Genomic DNA, 15,123 nt, shown 5'->3' with positions numbered 1-15,123 from the left:
GCTGATAATTTTGAATATATTAAGACAATGTATTTATCTTATTGATTTAACATTTAAATCTGCAAACATCCCATAGGCCAAAGAAAACAAAAAACTAATAAATATGCTGAAAAACTCCATACCTCAGTATGAAATCCTGACCCCTTCTCCAACTAAGTACACACAGTCCAAATACACTGAGAATGCCAAGCTACAGGGGCCCCTCTGTGGGGAAACCTGTATTTCAGTCAGCAGCATCCGTCAGCCAAAACAGAAGTGTAGGGACAGATGCTAGAGAAAGGATGACACTTTAAAGCGGTGGCCGATTTCAGAACGAGTGTGCGTTTCTGCGTGCAATTAAGTCAATGCCATACTTGTACTAACGTGGCGTTTTATCCGGGTTTACGTGCAGAACATAATTTAGCACTCTAGGCTCATTTTAGTGGGGGTTTATGGTGCTAATTAGGCTCCTGGTGCTGCAGTCCACCCCGACCGGGCCATCTGGTGTCACATCTCCCAGCAGGGTCACACAAGGCAACGAAGGAGAGAACAAGCGTGTTGTACAACTCCCTCGACTGCTGCAGCAAATGAATTCTATCACGCCTGGGAGACAATTGCCAGCTTAAAGTCCACAGCTCTCGGCCCGAGGCTTGTTTAGGCAGCCAAGCACCGCGCCGGTGCCTCCGACCGGTGCCACGTTCCCTCCATTTTGGGAAACCTCTGCACGTGGCGGCGGCCAGGTTTGAAGGTGAGGTAAAGGCTGTCAGGAAACCGCCACGTCCGTTTTCTTTCTCGTTGATTAAGGAAGGCCCTGGGTGGAGGTTCGGGTTAACTTGTTAAAGCCGGAGCTAAAACAAAGCTTCCGTGAGCGTGCAAGCCAAGCAGTTTGACACGTAGTTGCTCGCGAGGGGAAGGACAGTCGCGGCGTCCACCGGGGAGCCGTTGTTTATCACCTGGGAGCCGTTTATCACCTAGGACCCGTTTATCACCTGGGTCTTGTTTATCACTTGGGTCTCGTTTATCACCTGGGACCAGCTCGGGGTGGTGATGGGGGGGGGCTCTTCTCACCTCACCCACGCACCCTCCGCGCCCCGGCCTGTGACTGTGCAGCCGGTCAACCGCTGTCCGTGGGGACGTGACAGCCCCCGGCACTCGGCGGGAGCGGGTGAGGCGAGGGCCAGACCCAGCGCCCCCGCGGGGCTGGGGAGAGCAGCGGGCTGGGACCGCCGCTGTGGCGGTGGCCGGGTGAGGGGAGGCGGAGAGGGGCTCCGCTCACCGCCGCCTTCCCCTCACAGGAGGAGGAGGAAGGGGGGGCGTCGCCGCCGCCGCCGGGAAGTGCGTCACGGCGGGAGCGCGCCTGCGCCGGAGGCGGCGGATTCGAACGGCGGCGGTTGGGCCGGTCTCGGCGGTAGCGGCCTGAGGAAGAGGAGGAGGAGGAGGATGAAGCGTGCGGCGCCCCGCAGCACTTTGCGGAGGATAATAAAGACGCACAAGCCGCAGTTACGCCTGGCGACCAACGCCGACCTGCTGGTGAGGAAGGAGAAGGGCGGGCGCCGAGCGTTGCGGCCTGGAGTTGGGTGCGGGCCCGCTCCGCCCGCCCGCCCCTCAGCGCCGGCGGCCTCCAGCCTGCCTTCTGCCGGTACGGGCGGGGGCCGGCCCGCCGTCCTCTGCCGCTGGGGCAGCGCGGCGAGCTCAAGGGGTGAATCCTCGAGCTCCAGGAGGGCACCCCCGGGGTCGTGGCGCAGGGCCGGGGGCGGTTGTGCTTTCGGCGGTGGCGGGCGGCTGCAGCCGTTGTGGTTGCCTGGGGGCAGGTGTCCCTAGACAGGGACGTTCGGTCTCTAAACGTTTTATCGCTCGAGAGACGTGGACGCGGTGGACTGTGGGCGCTGGAGCACGTTGGAGTTGCTGCGGCGTAGTGGGATGTCGAGTTACTACTACTCGTGGTGTTTCTGCAGTGAGCTACAGGCAGAGAGGAGGCAACGTTTGCGGGGAGAGAGACGATTGGTTAGTCTAATAAAATACTAATAAGTAGCGATTGCAGCTTCCTGCTTCGCTGGTGGCTGCTGTAGTGTACGTTTCTGACAGTGAGTTTGGGGATTCAGGGACAGGCTGATGCATAAATATTGTGTCACTACATGTACATGCTGCTGTTCAAAGAGTTCAGTGTAGACGGACTGAGAAATAGGAATTTGGATTATGTGGCTGTAATGCACAGATGTTGTTTATGTAGAGCAATTTGGCTGTACAGATATCAATTGACTGGATTGTGATTAATGAGTTGCTAAGCTGTTAAGGCATCTCGAATGATCATATTTTTGTAGAAGGCCAGCTAAGTAATCTTTGTCCAAAACGAAGGAATGACAAGTCTTGTTAGTAATGTAACGAGGAGAATAAGGTGTTGGGGTCCTGCTCATGGTTTAAAAACACCTGCCATAAAGGTGTAGGGATAACAGAGCCATATTGAACAAGTTTGAGAAAACTGAGGCCAACAAAGCTGGATTCCTTCTGACCTGCAGTAAGGGATTTGGGGCACAGGAAGGGTTTGTCTCCCCAAGAAATCACTCGACTACAGCAAGGAAACCTGACGTAAAGAGAGCTTGTGGTAGCTGCCATACTGAAAATGCCCCAGTATTTGTGCATAAAAAAAAATATTCTTTGAAGTGACTTAATAGGCTTAGCTTGCTTGACTGTCACGCCTTCTTGTTTTCAAATGCATGTGATTGTCAGAGCATTAATGCATACTGTACACTAGTGTGGTCCCTGACTTGAATTGTAAGTCCACGTTTCATATGTGTATAAAAGTTGTGTCTTGCAGCAGCTTGAAGGTTGGTATCTGGATATATAAAGCTAAATGTAAATATACAAAATTAATGAGATCAATATGAACAATATGGTAATTACATGAGAGGATTTACATTTGAATGTAAAGAGTACTTATTTTTTCTAATTGGCCTAATAAAAATAGGAGCTCTTCCTACTGCTTTTGCTATCTTTGAAGTATTTTTATGGACTAGGGACCTGGCCCCTTGCTCAGACCCACTCAAAGCTTACTCAGTAGAATGCAGTAGTCAACTAATCAAAGTTACATAATCACTAATAAAATTTTTTGTAGTCATTGGTAACAGTTGGTCTGTGTTTCCATGGTCATGTTACAGGTAGTGTAGCTGTCTGAAAAGGGCTAAGTGGGACCGTCCTCCAAATCTTGGCCATTGGTTCCCATCTCTTCCTTGTCCTGGCACCAGCATTCTGTGGACTGCAAAAGACAATCAGTGAATTGAATTGACTGAAACTAATGAACAACAACAATCTGATCTAGTTTAAAATATGGCTGTGCAAATACTCATTCCAACACAAAGGATGAGGTGAGAATGAATTTTAATCATGTAGTGGAAGCTTAGATTATCTCTTCTGGTTATGTTAAATGACATTTAATGTTAGGAGGCTTGGCTTTTTTATTTTACCTTTAAACAGGAATGTCCAGGGGTGGTGATTGCCCATGATGTTCTTCAACCAGGCATGTGGCTAACAGCTTTTTAGCTCTTTATTTCTATGAATAAATAATCAACACAGCTGGAGTTTTGCTTTGTTTCAAAAAAGAAGAAAAAAAAGAGAGGGGAGAGTTTAGTCCTGTAGTTAGACAAGTAACAAGTTTTGATAGTATGTTTTTTAATGTCTCTGTTACTCCCTACAAACCTTGTAAGAGTGGTTAGATTGCATACTTTAGAAATTTATATGGTAGCTGTCTTAACAAGATGAAACCATATACATTTTGAGCAGAGTGCTTGTGTCTTCTGCAGGGAAATATGAGAATTGGCTAGTTCAGTTTCTGGGCTATCTTCCTGAATGATCCATGCTTTCTGTTTGAGTCTACTGTGGTACTTAGCCAGTCCAGTGAGGAAGTCTGCCTACCTGGCTTATGATATAATCAGATTGTTTTCCTTTTCCTGACCTTCAGCAATTATTTTTCCTCAATAAACCGATGTCTTCTTACATGATCGTTACTAACAAGTTTGAAAGACATAAGAATTCAGATAATTTTGTTAAATACCTGCATGGAGTTTCTTCTTCATTTTTCAGATTCTTTTGATCAAGTGTCTTTCTGAAATTTGAAGCTTTGTCAGAACCTAAGTGTTAACATCTTTCTCTGTGCACAGTGTAGCTAACAAATTTCATCAAACTTTCTCAAGGAGTGTGATAATATCTTTGAGATAAGAGATAGGAATAGTGTTTAAGGTTTGTCCAATGCTCTTACCACTCAGTTATTTACCTTTTTGAAAATAAGAGGTAAAGATTAAGATTTTAGTACTGAAGTTCAGATATTCCACCCCCCTACCCCCCCCCCCAATGGTCTGAGAAGAAAAAGCTGCAAACTCAGCTGCTTGTTTTATGCTAGAAGGGCAGGTTCGTATTTACGTTGCAGAAAAAACTTAAAGTATTGCATTGAATGACCCCTTTTTTCTTTGTTATCAGCATAGAATGATGAATAAGTGTACACTGAAGGCAAAATATCAGTCTAAAGAATTGTTCTGAAGTCATGGCAGCAAAACAAAATTACGGAGCTTGTCCCTACTATTCATTAGTTCTGTTGAACAGGTGTGTGGAAGTTGCTGTGCAACTTTTGAGTTTTTGTTGTGAGTTGTGAGTTTTTACATATGTTCTTAAAACTTTACAACCTTTCTTTTATGGGAAATAAGCATTCTGTTGTGTAAGGTGGTTTTCATGAGTAGTTCAAAACTGTTCTTAAATTTTATGCAGAGGGACAATAATGTAATACATAGTAAAGCAATGTCTTTAAACAAATGTGGTATCATGTAGGTACTTTTCAGTAACTGTCCCATTCATGGCATTCAGTCATTCTGCCTTTCGTTAGCCTTTCTCAATTGCCTTGAATAATCTGGAATATTTATTAACGTATGCTCTACTGTGGAATGTTCTGATTTTAGTTATGTGACTATGTTTAAGTCTATGGGAGTTCAGGGGAAGCTTCTCCACATGAAGCAATTCACTTTGAAAATAGGAAAATAAAGGTACAGTGATTCTGAGAGAAGATGCAGTTTTTAAAGGTGGTTTTAAAATTAACACTTTTGCCTTTAGGTATCTCAGCAGGAGGACTTGCAAGTGTGGAAGCTTTTGTTCTGCTTCCCTCTTCTCCCCCAGGTTGTTTCCAGAAATCCAACCTCCATGTTGATAAGTCTAATAATGAGAGTTCTAATGTTGAACACTATTTTAGTGTCACTGTTTGATTCTGTCGGAGGTTATTTCTGTGTGAGTAACTAAAGACTAGTTTAAAAACAGCTTTGCTATTTTGCTAAATAAATCTGCAAGAACATCTGCTTTTTGTGTAGTAGATGCTTCCAAACGATGCCAAATATTATGCAAACTTATCTATTGCACGCTGGCTTCATTTAGTTCAGGAGTTTAAAAAAAAAAAAAACCAAACCTAAATTGCTTGTCATATGAACACTGAAATGCCTGTCCTCTAACAGATTCTTTGTGCTGCAAACCCACTGCCAAAGTATTTCCTATAAACTCTAACTTGTAGCTTTCCAGCTTTCCTTGTTGTATCTTATCTAGGCTTTGCAGATCAAGTATGGCAGAATAACTATATCACCTAATTCATATAAATAAAACTGTCATATATTTCAGTAATGTTTTTCTGAGCTCTTGATTGAAAAAGTATTTTGTACACTTTACATAGCAAAGTTAATATTGTTTGAAAGTTTAATTTACAAAAGGTGCAATTACCAATTTTTCAGGTTGGACTATTAAAATAGTTCACATAATGTCTGTGTAACGCTGGAGGTTTGTATTATAGGTTCCTTATTACACAGGGGTGCTTTTGACTGGAAGTTTTTAGTCCAAGTTGGAGTAGTAGTTCCTTGCCTGCTGAAATTTTTGCTGCTTCTGTACTAGCAGAGCAGCATTCTGTATTGAATGGAATACTGCCCTACCAGTTCTTTTCATGTAAAAAGGTTAAGTGATGAGCTGGGAAAAAATGGATGGAACCTCCTGACAGTGCAGAATTTCTTGTTCTGGAGAAATTAATGTCAATGCTCCTTTGCACTGGAAAGGGGCAGAAGTCCTTGAACTTGTCTGTGGTCCATTTGGTGATAAGGCAGGGATGAATTTGCTGTTCATTAAAAGTCTGGCTGTTGTAGTCACTGAAAGCTGACTATATTTACTAGTAAGCAAAAAGGCTCTGTCTTATTATCTGATATTTATGTTTATATTTTATTATAGAAAACTGCTAATAAAAATCAGATGTGACTTATGTTAGGTCAGTTGTTTGCATGATTGTTTCTAAAGCACTTTTACGATTTAAGTATACTAAATTTAAACTATATCTACAAGAGTCTTGCAGTAAGGAATGTCTTGGGAATTTAAGACTTGAACTGAGTACGTTGTTTTCCTGAAAACACCTTTCAGGAATCTGGAAGCAGTCTAATATGCGAATCCTCTGTGTCAAACAATGAACATCTAAAAAACCAAACTGTGCTTAAACAGTTTGAATCCTTCTTGTTTTTTTTTTTTCTTCCTTCTTTTAAAGGTGCATTTGAACTTCTTACTGTTTCTCCATCGGCTAGCAGAAGAAGCCAGGACAAATGCTGTTGAGAACAAAAGTAAAATAATTAAATGTGAACACACTATAGCTGCAGCAAAGGTAATAAAGCATTTTTAATATTTTTCTTTGTTTAATGTAAAATGCATTATGACAGCAAATACAAAAGTTTTCTGTATTAGTGATGGTATGTTTTTATAATCCAAAACCTGCAGAAACGTGATGTTCTTTAGTCCATCATTGGCCTAATTCACTGTTACCAAGACATCAAATTAACTCTCCGTGCCCTATTAAATATAGCCCTATTTTTCTTGAATATTCCATGTTTAAATTCATAGTTTCAATATGTGGGAAAGTCTACACAGCAGTCTACCAGCAAGCATCTGTGGGCTGAAAGCCCAGGGAACAGAAGCAAATTCCAAAGTTGGAGGATCTTTATTTCAGATGATACTATATCAAGGAGGCCTCCTGTCTTAACTTCAGTAATATAAATGAAGCTTTATGGAACGAGTGAGAAATAGTTCAAAGAGGTTCAAATATCTTACACCTTCAGTTCTTACCTGCTTAGCCTGAAGGATGTTTGAAGTGGATTCTTGCAGCATTGTGTGGCTACTGCTTCAACAAACAGATACTTTGTGTGATGTTGGGTTCGGCAAGGGAAGAACTAGGAGAGGATTAAACCGTGGATTGCTATATGGGTAGTTCAGCATAACAAAAATCGCTGTATGAATATCTGTGAAGGAGGAATCCTCTGCATTACAGAGCATGGTAAGTTTTGTGTACGTGCAAAAGAAGGGAAAGAGGAGGGCGTTATGCAGCTTTCTCTAGAAAGAATTAGAGTAGCGTCAAAGTATGACCGAAATCCTTTTGTATTCTGTAGCTCGTTTCACTCTCTAGGATATGTCTGCTTTACCTAGGTTTCATGAAGGAACTCAGTCTCTTTAATTTGTTATCTGTTCAACCACCTACTACTGCTAGGCAAATTGGAAGAACAAAACTCAGTGTTATCTAGTATTTGGGTCCTGGGGCTTCTGTTTATCTTCAGTATTTTTTTTTTTTCCTCTGGTGAAATGTTTAGTTTGATACTTTCTATTACTATAGTAACAGAAATATATACAGGATGTGTATGGTAGCCAAGTGAATGTTACAGTTGGAATCTTATGCATTTGTAATTTCTTTTTAACTGCAATCTTAACATTATTTGAACATTTTTGTGTTCCATTTATTTTTTTTAAGATGAGAAGAAAGGAAAAACTGCCTGTATTTTAATAATGTTAACACTTAAATGGTCCCACTTGGGCTTTGAAGTTCATTTTTCAACTTAAACTCCAAACCAAAAAATGTCCTTCCAAGGGTCTGGGCACTCTTGATATAGAAAGAAATAAGGCATTACAAACAAAAATTGAGCATAGTAGCTGTATAAATGCAAATCTTTTTTTTCTTTTTGTCTAGGCCTAACGGGGTAAGAGCTTCAGGGAATCTGCTGAGGGCTTGAGAGCGCTATTGCCGTTTCTCAGCATTCATTTTTAAAATAAGCCTTTTATTTTGCAGAACTCTTGGTTATGAATGTTCTTATTTAAAAAAAATACTTTCTGATATGGCATTTCTCTGTATGCTTTTGCTTTATTTCTAACCTTTTCCCTAGACTTTTACCCTTGGTGACTCTGCTCTTGGAAACATTGTTTGGCTAGGTGAACCTTTGGTCTGAGTAGCCTAGCGTTTTGGATCTCTTACTGCTGCCCGGATTGTAGTGATAAAAATGGTGATAAATATACTTTTTTCTTTTTGCAGGTTATTTTAAAGAAAAGCAGAGGCTAGAAAACAGACCACTGGAATTTCAAAGCATGTTTTCTGTGTTTTCTTACTAATGTGAGATCCTGTGAGCCAGCTTTTGCACTTTTGGAAGTACTTAGTTTTATTGATGTCTGTCTCCTGACTCTATGAGTATCTTGCTGTTTCTTTAAAAAAAATAAATTTAAGAATCTTAAAACGTATATTTTCATACACTTCATGCGTAATTTTAAAATGTGTGTCACTTGTTATTTAAGACTTTTCATGTACCTTGTTTCTTCCAAAACAATGGAGGAATGCCTATACCATAGTCACTCTTCAGGTACAATGTGTCATTTATTTTTAGAAGTGTGAAACTAATCTAAAAGATGCAGGTTTCACTAAATCCATTATAGATTATGCAGTTCAAAGCAGATTTACTAGCTAAACAAAATCGTGGCTTTAAAACAATTGCTGTACAAACTAGTGAATTAAATATCTTGGCTTTAATTTATTTATAAGTGTCTTAACATTTTTTTAAATTACTTTGAAAAGTAGGCTAAAACTTCTCTGTTCTGGGGAAAGAATACGTATTTTGTATTTCTGAATCATGCTCTGAACTGTTAAGCTGGCCTATTGTTTGATGTGGTGTATGAGACAAGTTGGTGGTCTCTAATTCAGTTGGTGCGGACAGATGTGCATTATGGAAAAGAAAAGATTTGGCACAGCTGATGTTTTTGAAGTTAGATCCTGTACAAATAGTGAAGATAAGTTGGCCTGAGTGCCAAGCTACTTCCTCTCCCCTTTTGAGTGTCATCTTAACTTGTCAAAAGTCTGGAAATGTACTTTATATAAAAATATCTTTCTAAATTAAAATCATATTCTATTCCTAATCTGATATTTTTAAACAGTTGCTGAACACTTTGCTTAATAAATCTTTCAATAAAGATGTAGCTGAATCTTACGGTTTGAGCTGATAATACAGTTTTGTGGAATATGTGGTAGCTGATCCTTCATATGCACAGTGAGCTATTCTTAAAGAATTCTTAAAAACATGTATTGAGTAGTCTAATTTTGTTTAACACGTTACTGAGTATGTTCTAGAAACTCAGCAAAAAAGAATTACGTTTTATAAGTATTTTTATAGTCTAAGGAAACTGGAGCAATGCCAGAACTTCAAATTTCATATTGTGTCCACATACTTTTAAAACTCCTGTACAACCTATGAAAAGTCATCCTTTTACAGCATGCAGAAAGGATTGATGACTCTTCTGCTTTACTTAACTCATAGGGCTTAGTTCAGTCTGCTTCTTGTAAGGTTGACTAGATTCCTTATTCTGCATTTTCTTCTCTTACTCCCTTGGAATCCATAAAGAAAGCTGAGAACATATATGTGTAGAGGACATTTGGACTTAATAATCTGAAGTACATTCTCAGAAATAAGGGAGATCTGACTAGGTATTTATATTTTTCTTTGTAATTACTGTCTGTGATTTAACAATTTTATTGCAACACTAGATTTTCCTTTGTTATAAATGTTTTCTCTTAATTTTTCCCTGAAATATTTTCTTATAGTCTTGTACAACCACATACCTTTCCTCATTGTACAGTTGTTTAAGTGCTGTAGCTTCTTTTGGAACTTGTTTTGATGTCCACTTTAACTTACTCTGTTTTGATTTGCGCAGGAGCAAGATCCACTCTGAGCTTAGTGGAATGTTCTCATTCTCATGTAGTAGATGGATGATCAGCTACCATTGGGGACGGGAGGCGAGGAGGGGTTAAAACCAGCCACCAGTGTACTTTTAAAATATTTTATACAGTGTTTTTGGCCTGTATTCATGGTTAAGAAGGTGCCTTTTTTTTTTATAGGAGAGGGACTTTTTTTCTATAAGCCCTGAGAAGTCTCAGTCAGAATGTGTCCTGTCACTAGATTGCCAGTACTTTGTGAACATTTCATGATAGCTGAAGCAGGCAGGTATTCAGAAGACCTGAATAGCTTGGCAGGTATTCAGGTTTCTCTCTTAAACTTTAAATAAATGCATACTGAAAATTAATGTGGTTGATGTAGTGTGATTAAGCATTCAGAAATATAAAATGCTATTATGTTTTTCTAGTATCATCTTCTTGAATGTTCATCATAATTTATGTTCAATTATATTCACATTTGGCAGCTCTTCTGTACTCCTTCATGTATATACATAGGGTCTCTTCTCTACCCAGTACCCCTTACTTTGTTTTTTAAAAACAAAACTCCTTACAGCAGTGATGTCTAAATACCCATGAACACTTCCAATTAATATAACCTTGGAGGATATACTAATAATCTCTTTTCTGTTATTGAATCTCTGTTTAATGACGAAACATCAAAGCATGTATTTCTAGAAAAATGTCTTTTTAAACTAGATCTGTGGTAGAAGGCCTAATGAAGTTTGGTTCTCGTATTTGAATTCCTGGTTGATTCTCTGCTGTTAGGAGGAAAAAGGCAAGGGTTATTGAGGAGAGAGGCATGCTGATGCATTAGTAAGGTGTGTCTTCTGCTCAACTGTTTTCATGAAACCTTGAGGAATTTAGTGTTCAGAAACCACTGAGACTATTGACTCACTATTGAATTTCCTCTGGTTTTAAAGGTAAGATTCATGAGATTTTAGGAAGGAGAGGTGCTCAGACAATACCATTATGACTCTTGATTTCCTCAGGAAAGCAAGATAGGCAGCCTGAAAAATTAAAGGCACACTAAGACATTATCCAGTTTTTCCATTATCTTTCTTCTCTTTGCAGCTTTCCCAGTGTTGTTCTGTTTCACATCCTACTCTGCCCTTTCACTATGACCATCAATGAAAGAGGGAAAAGTCAAAATGAAGAAGTAGAAGAACTTGGCAAAAGTACTTCTGGTGGCCCTTGTTTTCGTTTTCAGCTTTTCATGTAGCTAATGTTAGTCCCTGGGCCAGTGAGTGGTATCGCGAGTGATTAAGGCACAAAAGAAGAAAAATGTTTATTGATAAGCAGGTGACTGAGGGGAAGAGATTGTTTTCCCTGGTGGGGTGGTGTTGCTGCTATTTTTGTTTCATCTCATGTATGGAGTGACTGATGAAAGAGGATCTGCTCTTTTCCAACTTGAGTAAGTCTTCTCGTGAGGAGTATGCACTATTCCAGCTCTCATGGTCACAGCATTTTGCTTCCAAGATAAGCAAAGAGAGAAGATAGTCGTGAAAGCTTTAAAACTAGATTCATGCATACTTTTGTTTTAATTTGTAGGGCATGTAAGTTTAATATTTTCTGACTGGTATAAATCACCTGATTATTAGGTTAAAACTATTAAAACAAAAAAAGTGTGACTATTAAGAATGGTATATCAGTGAAGGTTAGATCTATGGAGACATCTAGCTGTTTAACTCCTAATGGAGTCAACAGGAATATATGAATTTGTATACTTTTGTGGGTCAGGGCCTGCCCGTATAATCACTGTTCTATTTGAATCTAAAGTTATGTTGGATCAAGTCTACTGTTTTGATTCAGAAAATCGGCACATGTGCTAGAGAGGACATTCATGCCTTGGAGTTTCATTGTGCTTGTATGTGGAGGAGTGCATCATTGCTAAAAAAGAATCTTAAGTTGCATAATACAAATAGTAAATATGTCTGTCTATAGTGATACGGTAAAGGAAAAAAATTCAGAAATATGTATGCTGTAATAAGAAAATTCTTTTTCTAGCCATAAGGTGGGGATAGAGCAAAAACTGTCTTTTTCTTCCCTGCAGTAACTTCCCGTTAGAGAAAATAATCTGTTTATGCCTACTAAAAAGTATACTGTAGGTTGTGACACTTCCAGATACTCTTTTGAAGACCACTAAGCCTGCACTGCTGACATATGTAGGGCAATTAATGTTTAAAAAAAATTCTGATTCACACAAAGGGTGTTTTGATCCATGCTGAGGTGGTAAAAGTTAGATATGCGAGGCTTTGATGCATCTTGAAGATTTTTCTTTCTTCAAAGCCCAATGTTTCAGCATCAGGTAGTTTTGTTAGGTGTAGGTCTATAGTTATTTGTACGACGTAGCCCTGTTTTTAGAAACTGGTGTGTTCTATGGGCAGTTTTATGCAAGAGGTTTTTGTACAGGACACTGCTCATATAGCAGCCTTAACTATAAAACACAGCTCGTATTGGTTGAATTGCTGACTCGGCATTCCATTAGTCTTTTATCAGCTTAGAACAACTAATGATAGGGCATTGTAACTCCTAAATACATAGGGTTTTGAGGGTCATGACTTATGAGTATATATTTAGAAAGTGTGACTTATATTTCAAATAAAAGTGCTGATTACAGTACAACAAAATTCCTCTTTCCAGAGTTGTAAACTATATGTCAAATTTAAGTTCTTCAGACTGTTTCAAAGCACAGTGTGTAGTTGTTTTTCAGTTCAATATACTATATATGTGTATTGGAACATAGATTCCTTGATATATTTTAATGGTACTGTACTTGTAGCTGCTGTGGTAGCCTACTTGCCTATGATAAAAAGCTAATAGGACAAATTTTTTGCATGTTTGAGTAGTTTCAGTTCTAGGGTGAGAAGATGCTGACAGCATTTTTGTTGTGCTAAATACAGAATTGTTACTTTTTGAGGAAGTTGGTGAAGAGTCTTCCCACCTGACAGCTCATGGTTCTGCAGATGTAGTCAGTTGGAATTCATTCATTAACTGTTTGGTGAATAATGTTGGGGGTATGTCACTTTCTTTACAGTCCACATTCATCAAATTCACACGGGCTTTGGTACATAATACTCTCCTGTGGGCTGGGTTATTAATGTTATCCTGACCAAACTGCTGAAAGATCTTTCTAGGTCATTTGATACTTGTAAGATCAAGTTTCTTATGGAGAAGGTCACTTTCCTGGGGGAATGATTTCAGTGCGGGGAGAACTTGGTAGAGCATAGAAAAATGCCTAAAGAGCCCTAAAATTACTTCTCTGGTTTACAAAAGAAATGTAGACACAGCCTTACTACTGGGTAATAACGTGATTGCAGCAGTTAAATAAAACCAAGAGCACTTCCTACAGGAATGGCTTGCTCTTAACCTCCTAGTACTAGGTCAGGCTATACAGAAACTGAGACTCCTATTTTGTTTCCTAAGTGTGTAGAAAGCACAGGAAGAGATGTAGTTTGGGAATGGAGCAGATCCTGAATCAAAAATTAGAAAGGGCAAACACTTCCAAATACATAAAATAAGGAATAGGGTTGGATTAGCTGGAGATTCTGATCCCTTATATCATGTTTAAATTGGTCTAATTGTATTTATGCTCTAAAACTGACAGCCTACTTTGAATTTTTTTTTTTATTTGTTTAACTTCAGCAGGTAAGTACACACACAGATTAGATTATGTAACTGGAATCAGTTTTAATGAGATTTGTGCAAGTTTTATAAATAAACCAGATAAAGAAAAATGTTTAAGTAACATGTAAGCCAGTTTTTAAAGTTCTATTGCATAGCTGAAATCTTCTTAGTACAAGCAAGCCTCTAGTCCTAGCTGTTGGAGGGTACTCGTGGGTAAAAGCTAACGTTAACGTACTGATGGTGGCTTACATTTAAACATGTTTAAATTCTTTATTCTTCAGTTTGTTTTCACTCTTCAGAGAAAATTATGTGTACAATGCTGTTTCCAAAATTGGTCAGCTGTTTAAATATTACTGATTTCTGATGGTTGGTTAGCAATTTAAAATGAGTTAAAGACAGACCCTAATTTAAAAAAAAAAAAAGGGGGGGGGGGAGCAGTAAGGGAAAGGTAAGCATATGGCATAGGGAATGATTGTCTGGCCAACCTTAACTGTGTGTCTGTAGTTTCACAATTTGTTTTTCACGTTGAAGTTTAATTGTGGGTTCCTGTGCTTTCCAGAAATAAAGGGTTGGATTTTGGAGGAGGAGGGCGGTAGTTTTCATATAGTCTAAGTAACAATGCTCTTCTAAAACTTTTTCCAATAAAGTTAGTGCTTTGTCTGTTCGACCTGAACTTAGGTTTTCTGGGATATGGGATATCTTCCTAAATTGTCATCTGAGTTCCACATGGTAATTAATTTTGATGGTACTTTTCCTGTTACCTATTCTGGAAGTTTATTTCTACAAATTCATATGAATAAACCTTGAAAATTCAGATCAGAAGCAGACAAAAGATGTTCATCTTGCTTAGTGTAAGAGCTTTACAGGAAACTTCTCCAGAATTACTAAAAATTTGCAAAATACATAACAGTATATGTAAATTAACTTACCTGCTTTTAGGTAATTCATCTTGATTTTGTTTCCCTTATTGTTTCCCTTTCCTTTTCTGGGTAAGACTGGAGAGCATAGTGAAGTTTTATTTTAGGTCAGCAGCAACATTTAAAAACCCATTACTGCCAAAAGTATGGATTAACTATCAATTTTCTTTGAAGGCATGTTAGTATTCTTTATGTGAATTTGGGCAATAATGCATTTTTTCATTTAAATGTTTAAATGACCAACAGGTGGTTCACCTATAGATGTTTGTCATAGATTAATAAAGTGTGTGTATAAGTGGCTGCAGAATTAAGAACGAGAATCCCTCTTCACCACTACTCCCATTAAGGATGAGAATCTCTCTTCACCGCTACTTGTGGTTTTTTGGGGATTGGTTTGTGGGTTTTTTTTGGGGGGTGGGGTGTTTGTTTTTTAGTGGAAAGAAGGGAAAGTTACCAAAGATGGTTAACTTGATGAATAGGCACTGTAGTTAGTACAGGAATCCTTCAGTTTGTTGGCTTTGAAATATATACTGAGTTCAAGAGAATTTAAGGAAAAAGCTCCAAAGG

General features: G+C 39.0%; 1 protein-coding gene across 1 annotated transcript; it reads left to right on the top strand.

Moving 5' to 3' along the window:
• The first annotated feature begins 1,326 nt into the window (after positions 1-1,326).
• Positions 1,327-10,362, top strand: CENPW (centromere protein W). Its single transcript, XM_052781146.1, has 3 exons — positions 1,327-1,509; positions 6,527-6,640; positions 8,330-10,362. Exons 1-3 carry the CDS (start codon positions 1,420-1,422, stop codon positions 8,354-8,356), a joined length of 231 nt encoding a protein of 76 aa, XP_052637106.1. The 5' UTR covers positions 1,327-1,419; the 3' UTR covers positions 8,357-10,362.
• The last annotated feature ends 4,761 nt before the right edge of the window (positions 10,363-15,123 follow it).

Source organism: Harpia harpyja, chromosome 3 (genome assembly GCF_026419915.1).
Source record: "Harpia harpyja isolate bHarHar1 chromosome 3, bHarHar1 primary haplotype, whole genome shotgun sequence".
NCBI lineage: Eukaryota > Metazoa > Chordata > Aves > Accipitriformes > Accipitridae > Harpia > Harpia harpyja.
The sequence above is the reverse complement of the archived record's forward strand: the minus strand, read 5'-3'. Positions and strand labels throughout refer to the sequence as shown.

Bases quoted from the DNA above. Each gene is read 5' to 3' on its own strand.
- CENPW (XM_052781146.1), top strand. From the start codon at position 1,420: ATGAAGCGTGCGGCGCCCCGCAGCACTTTGCGGAGGATAATAAAGACG. The intron at 1,510-6,526 runs GTGAGGAAGGAG...CTTCTTTTAAAG, and splicing joins CGACCAACGCCGACCTGCTG to GTGCATTTGAACTTCTTACT. The intron at 6,641-8,329 runs GTAATAAAGCAT...TTCTTTTTGCAG, and splicing joins ACACTATAGCTGCAGCAAAG to GTTATTTTAAAGAAAAGCAG.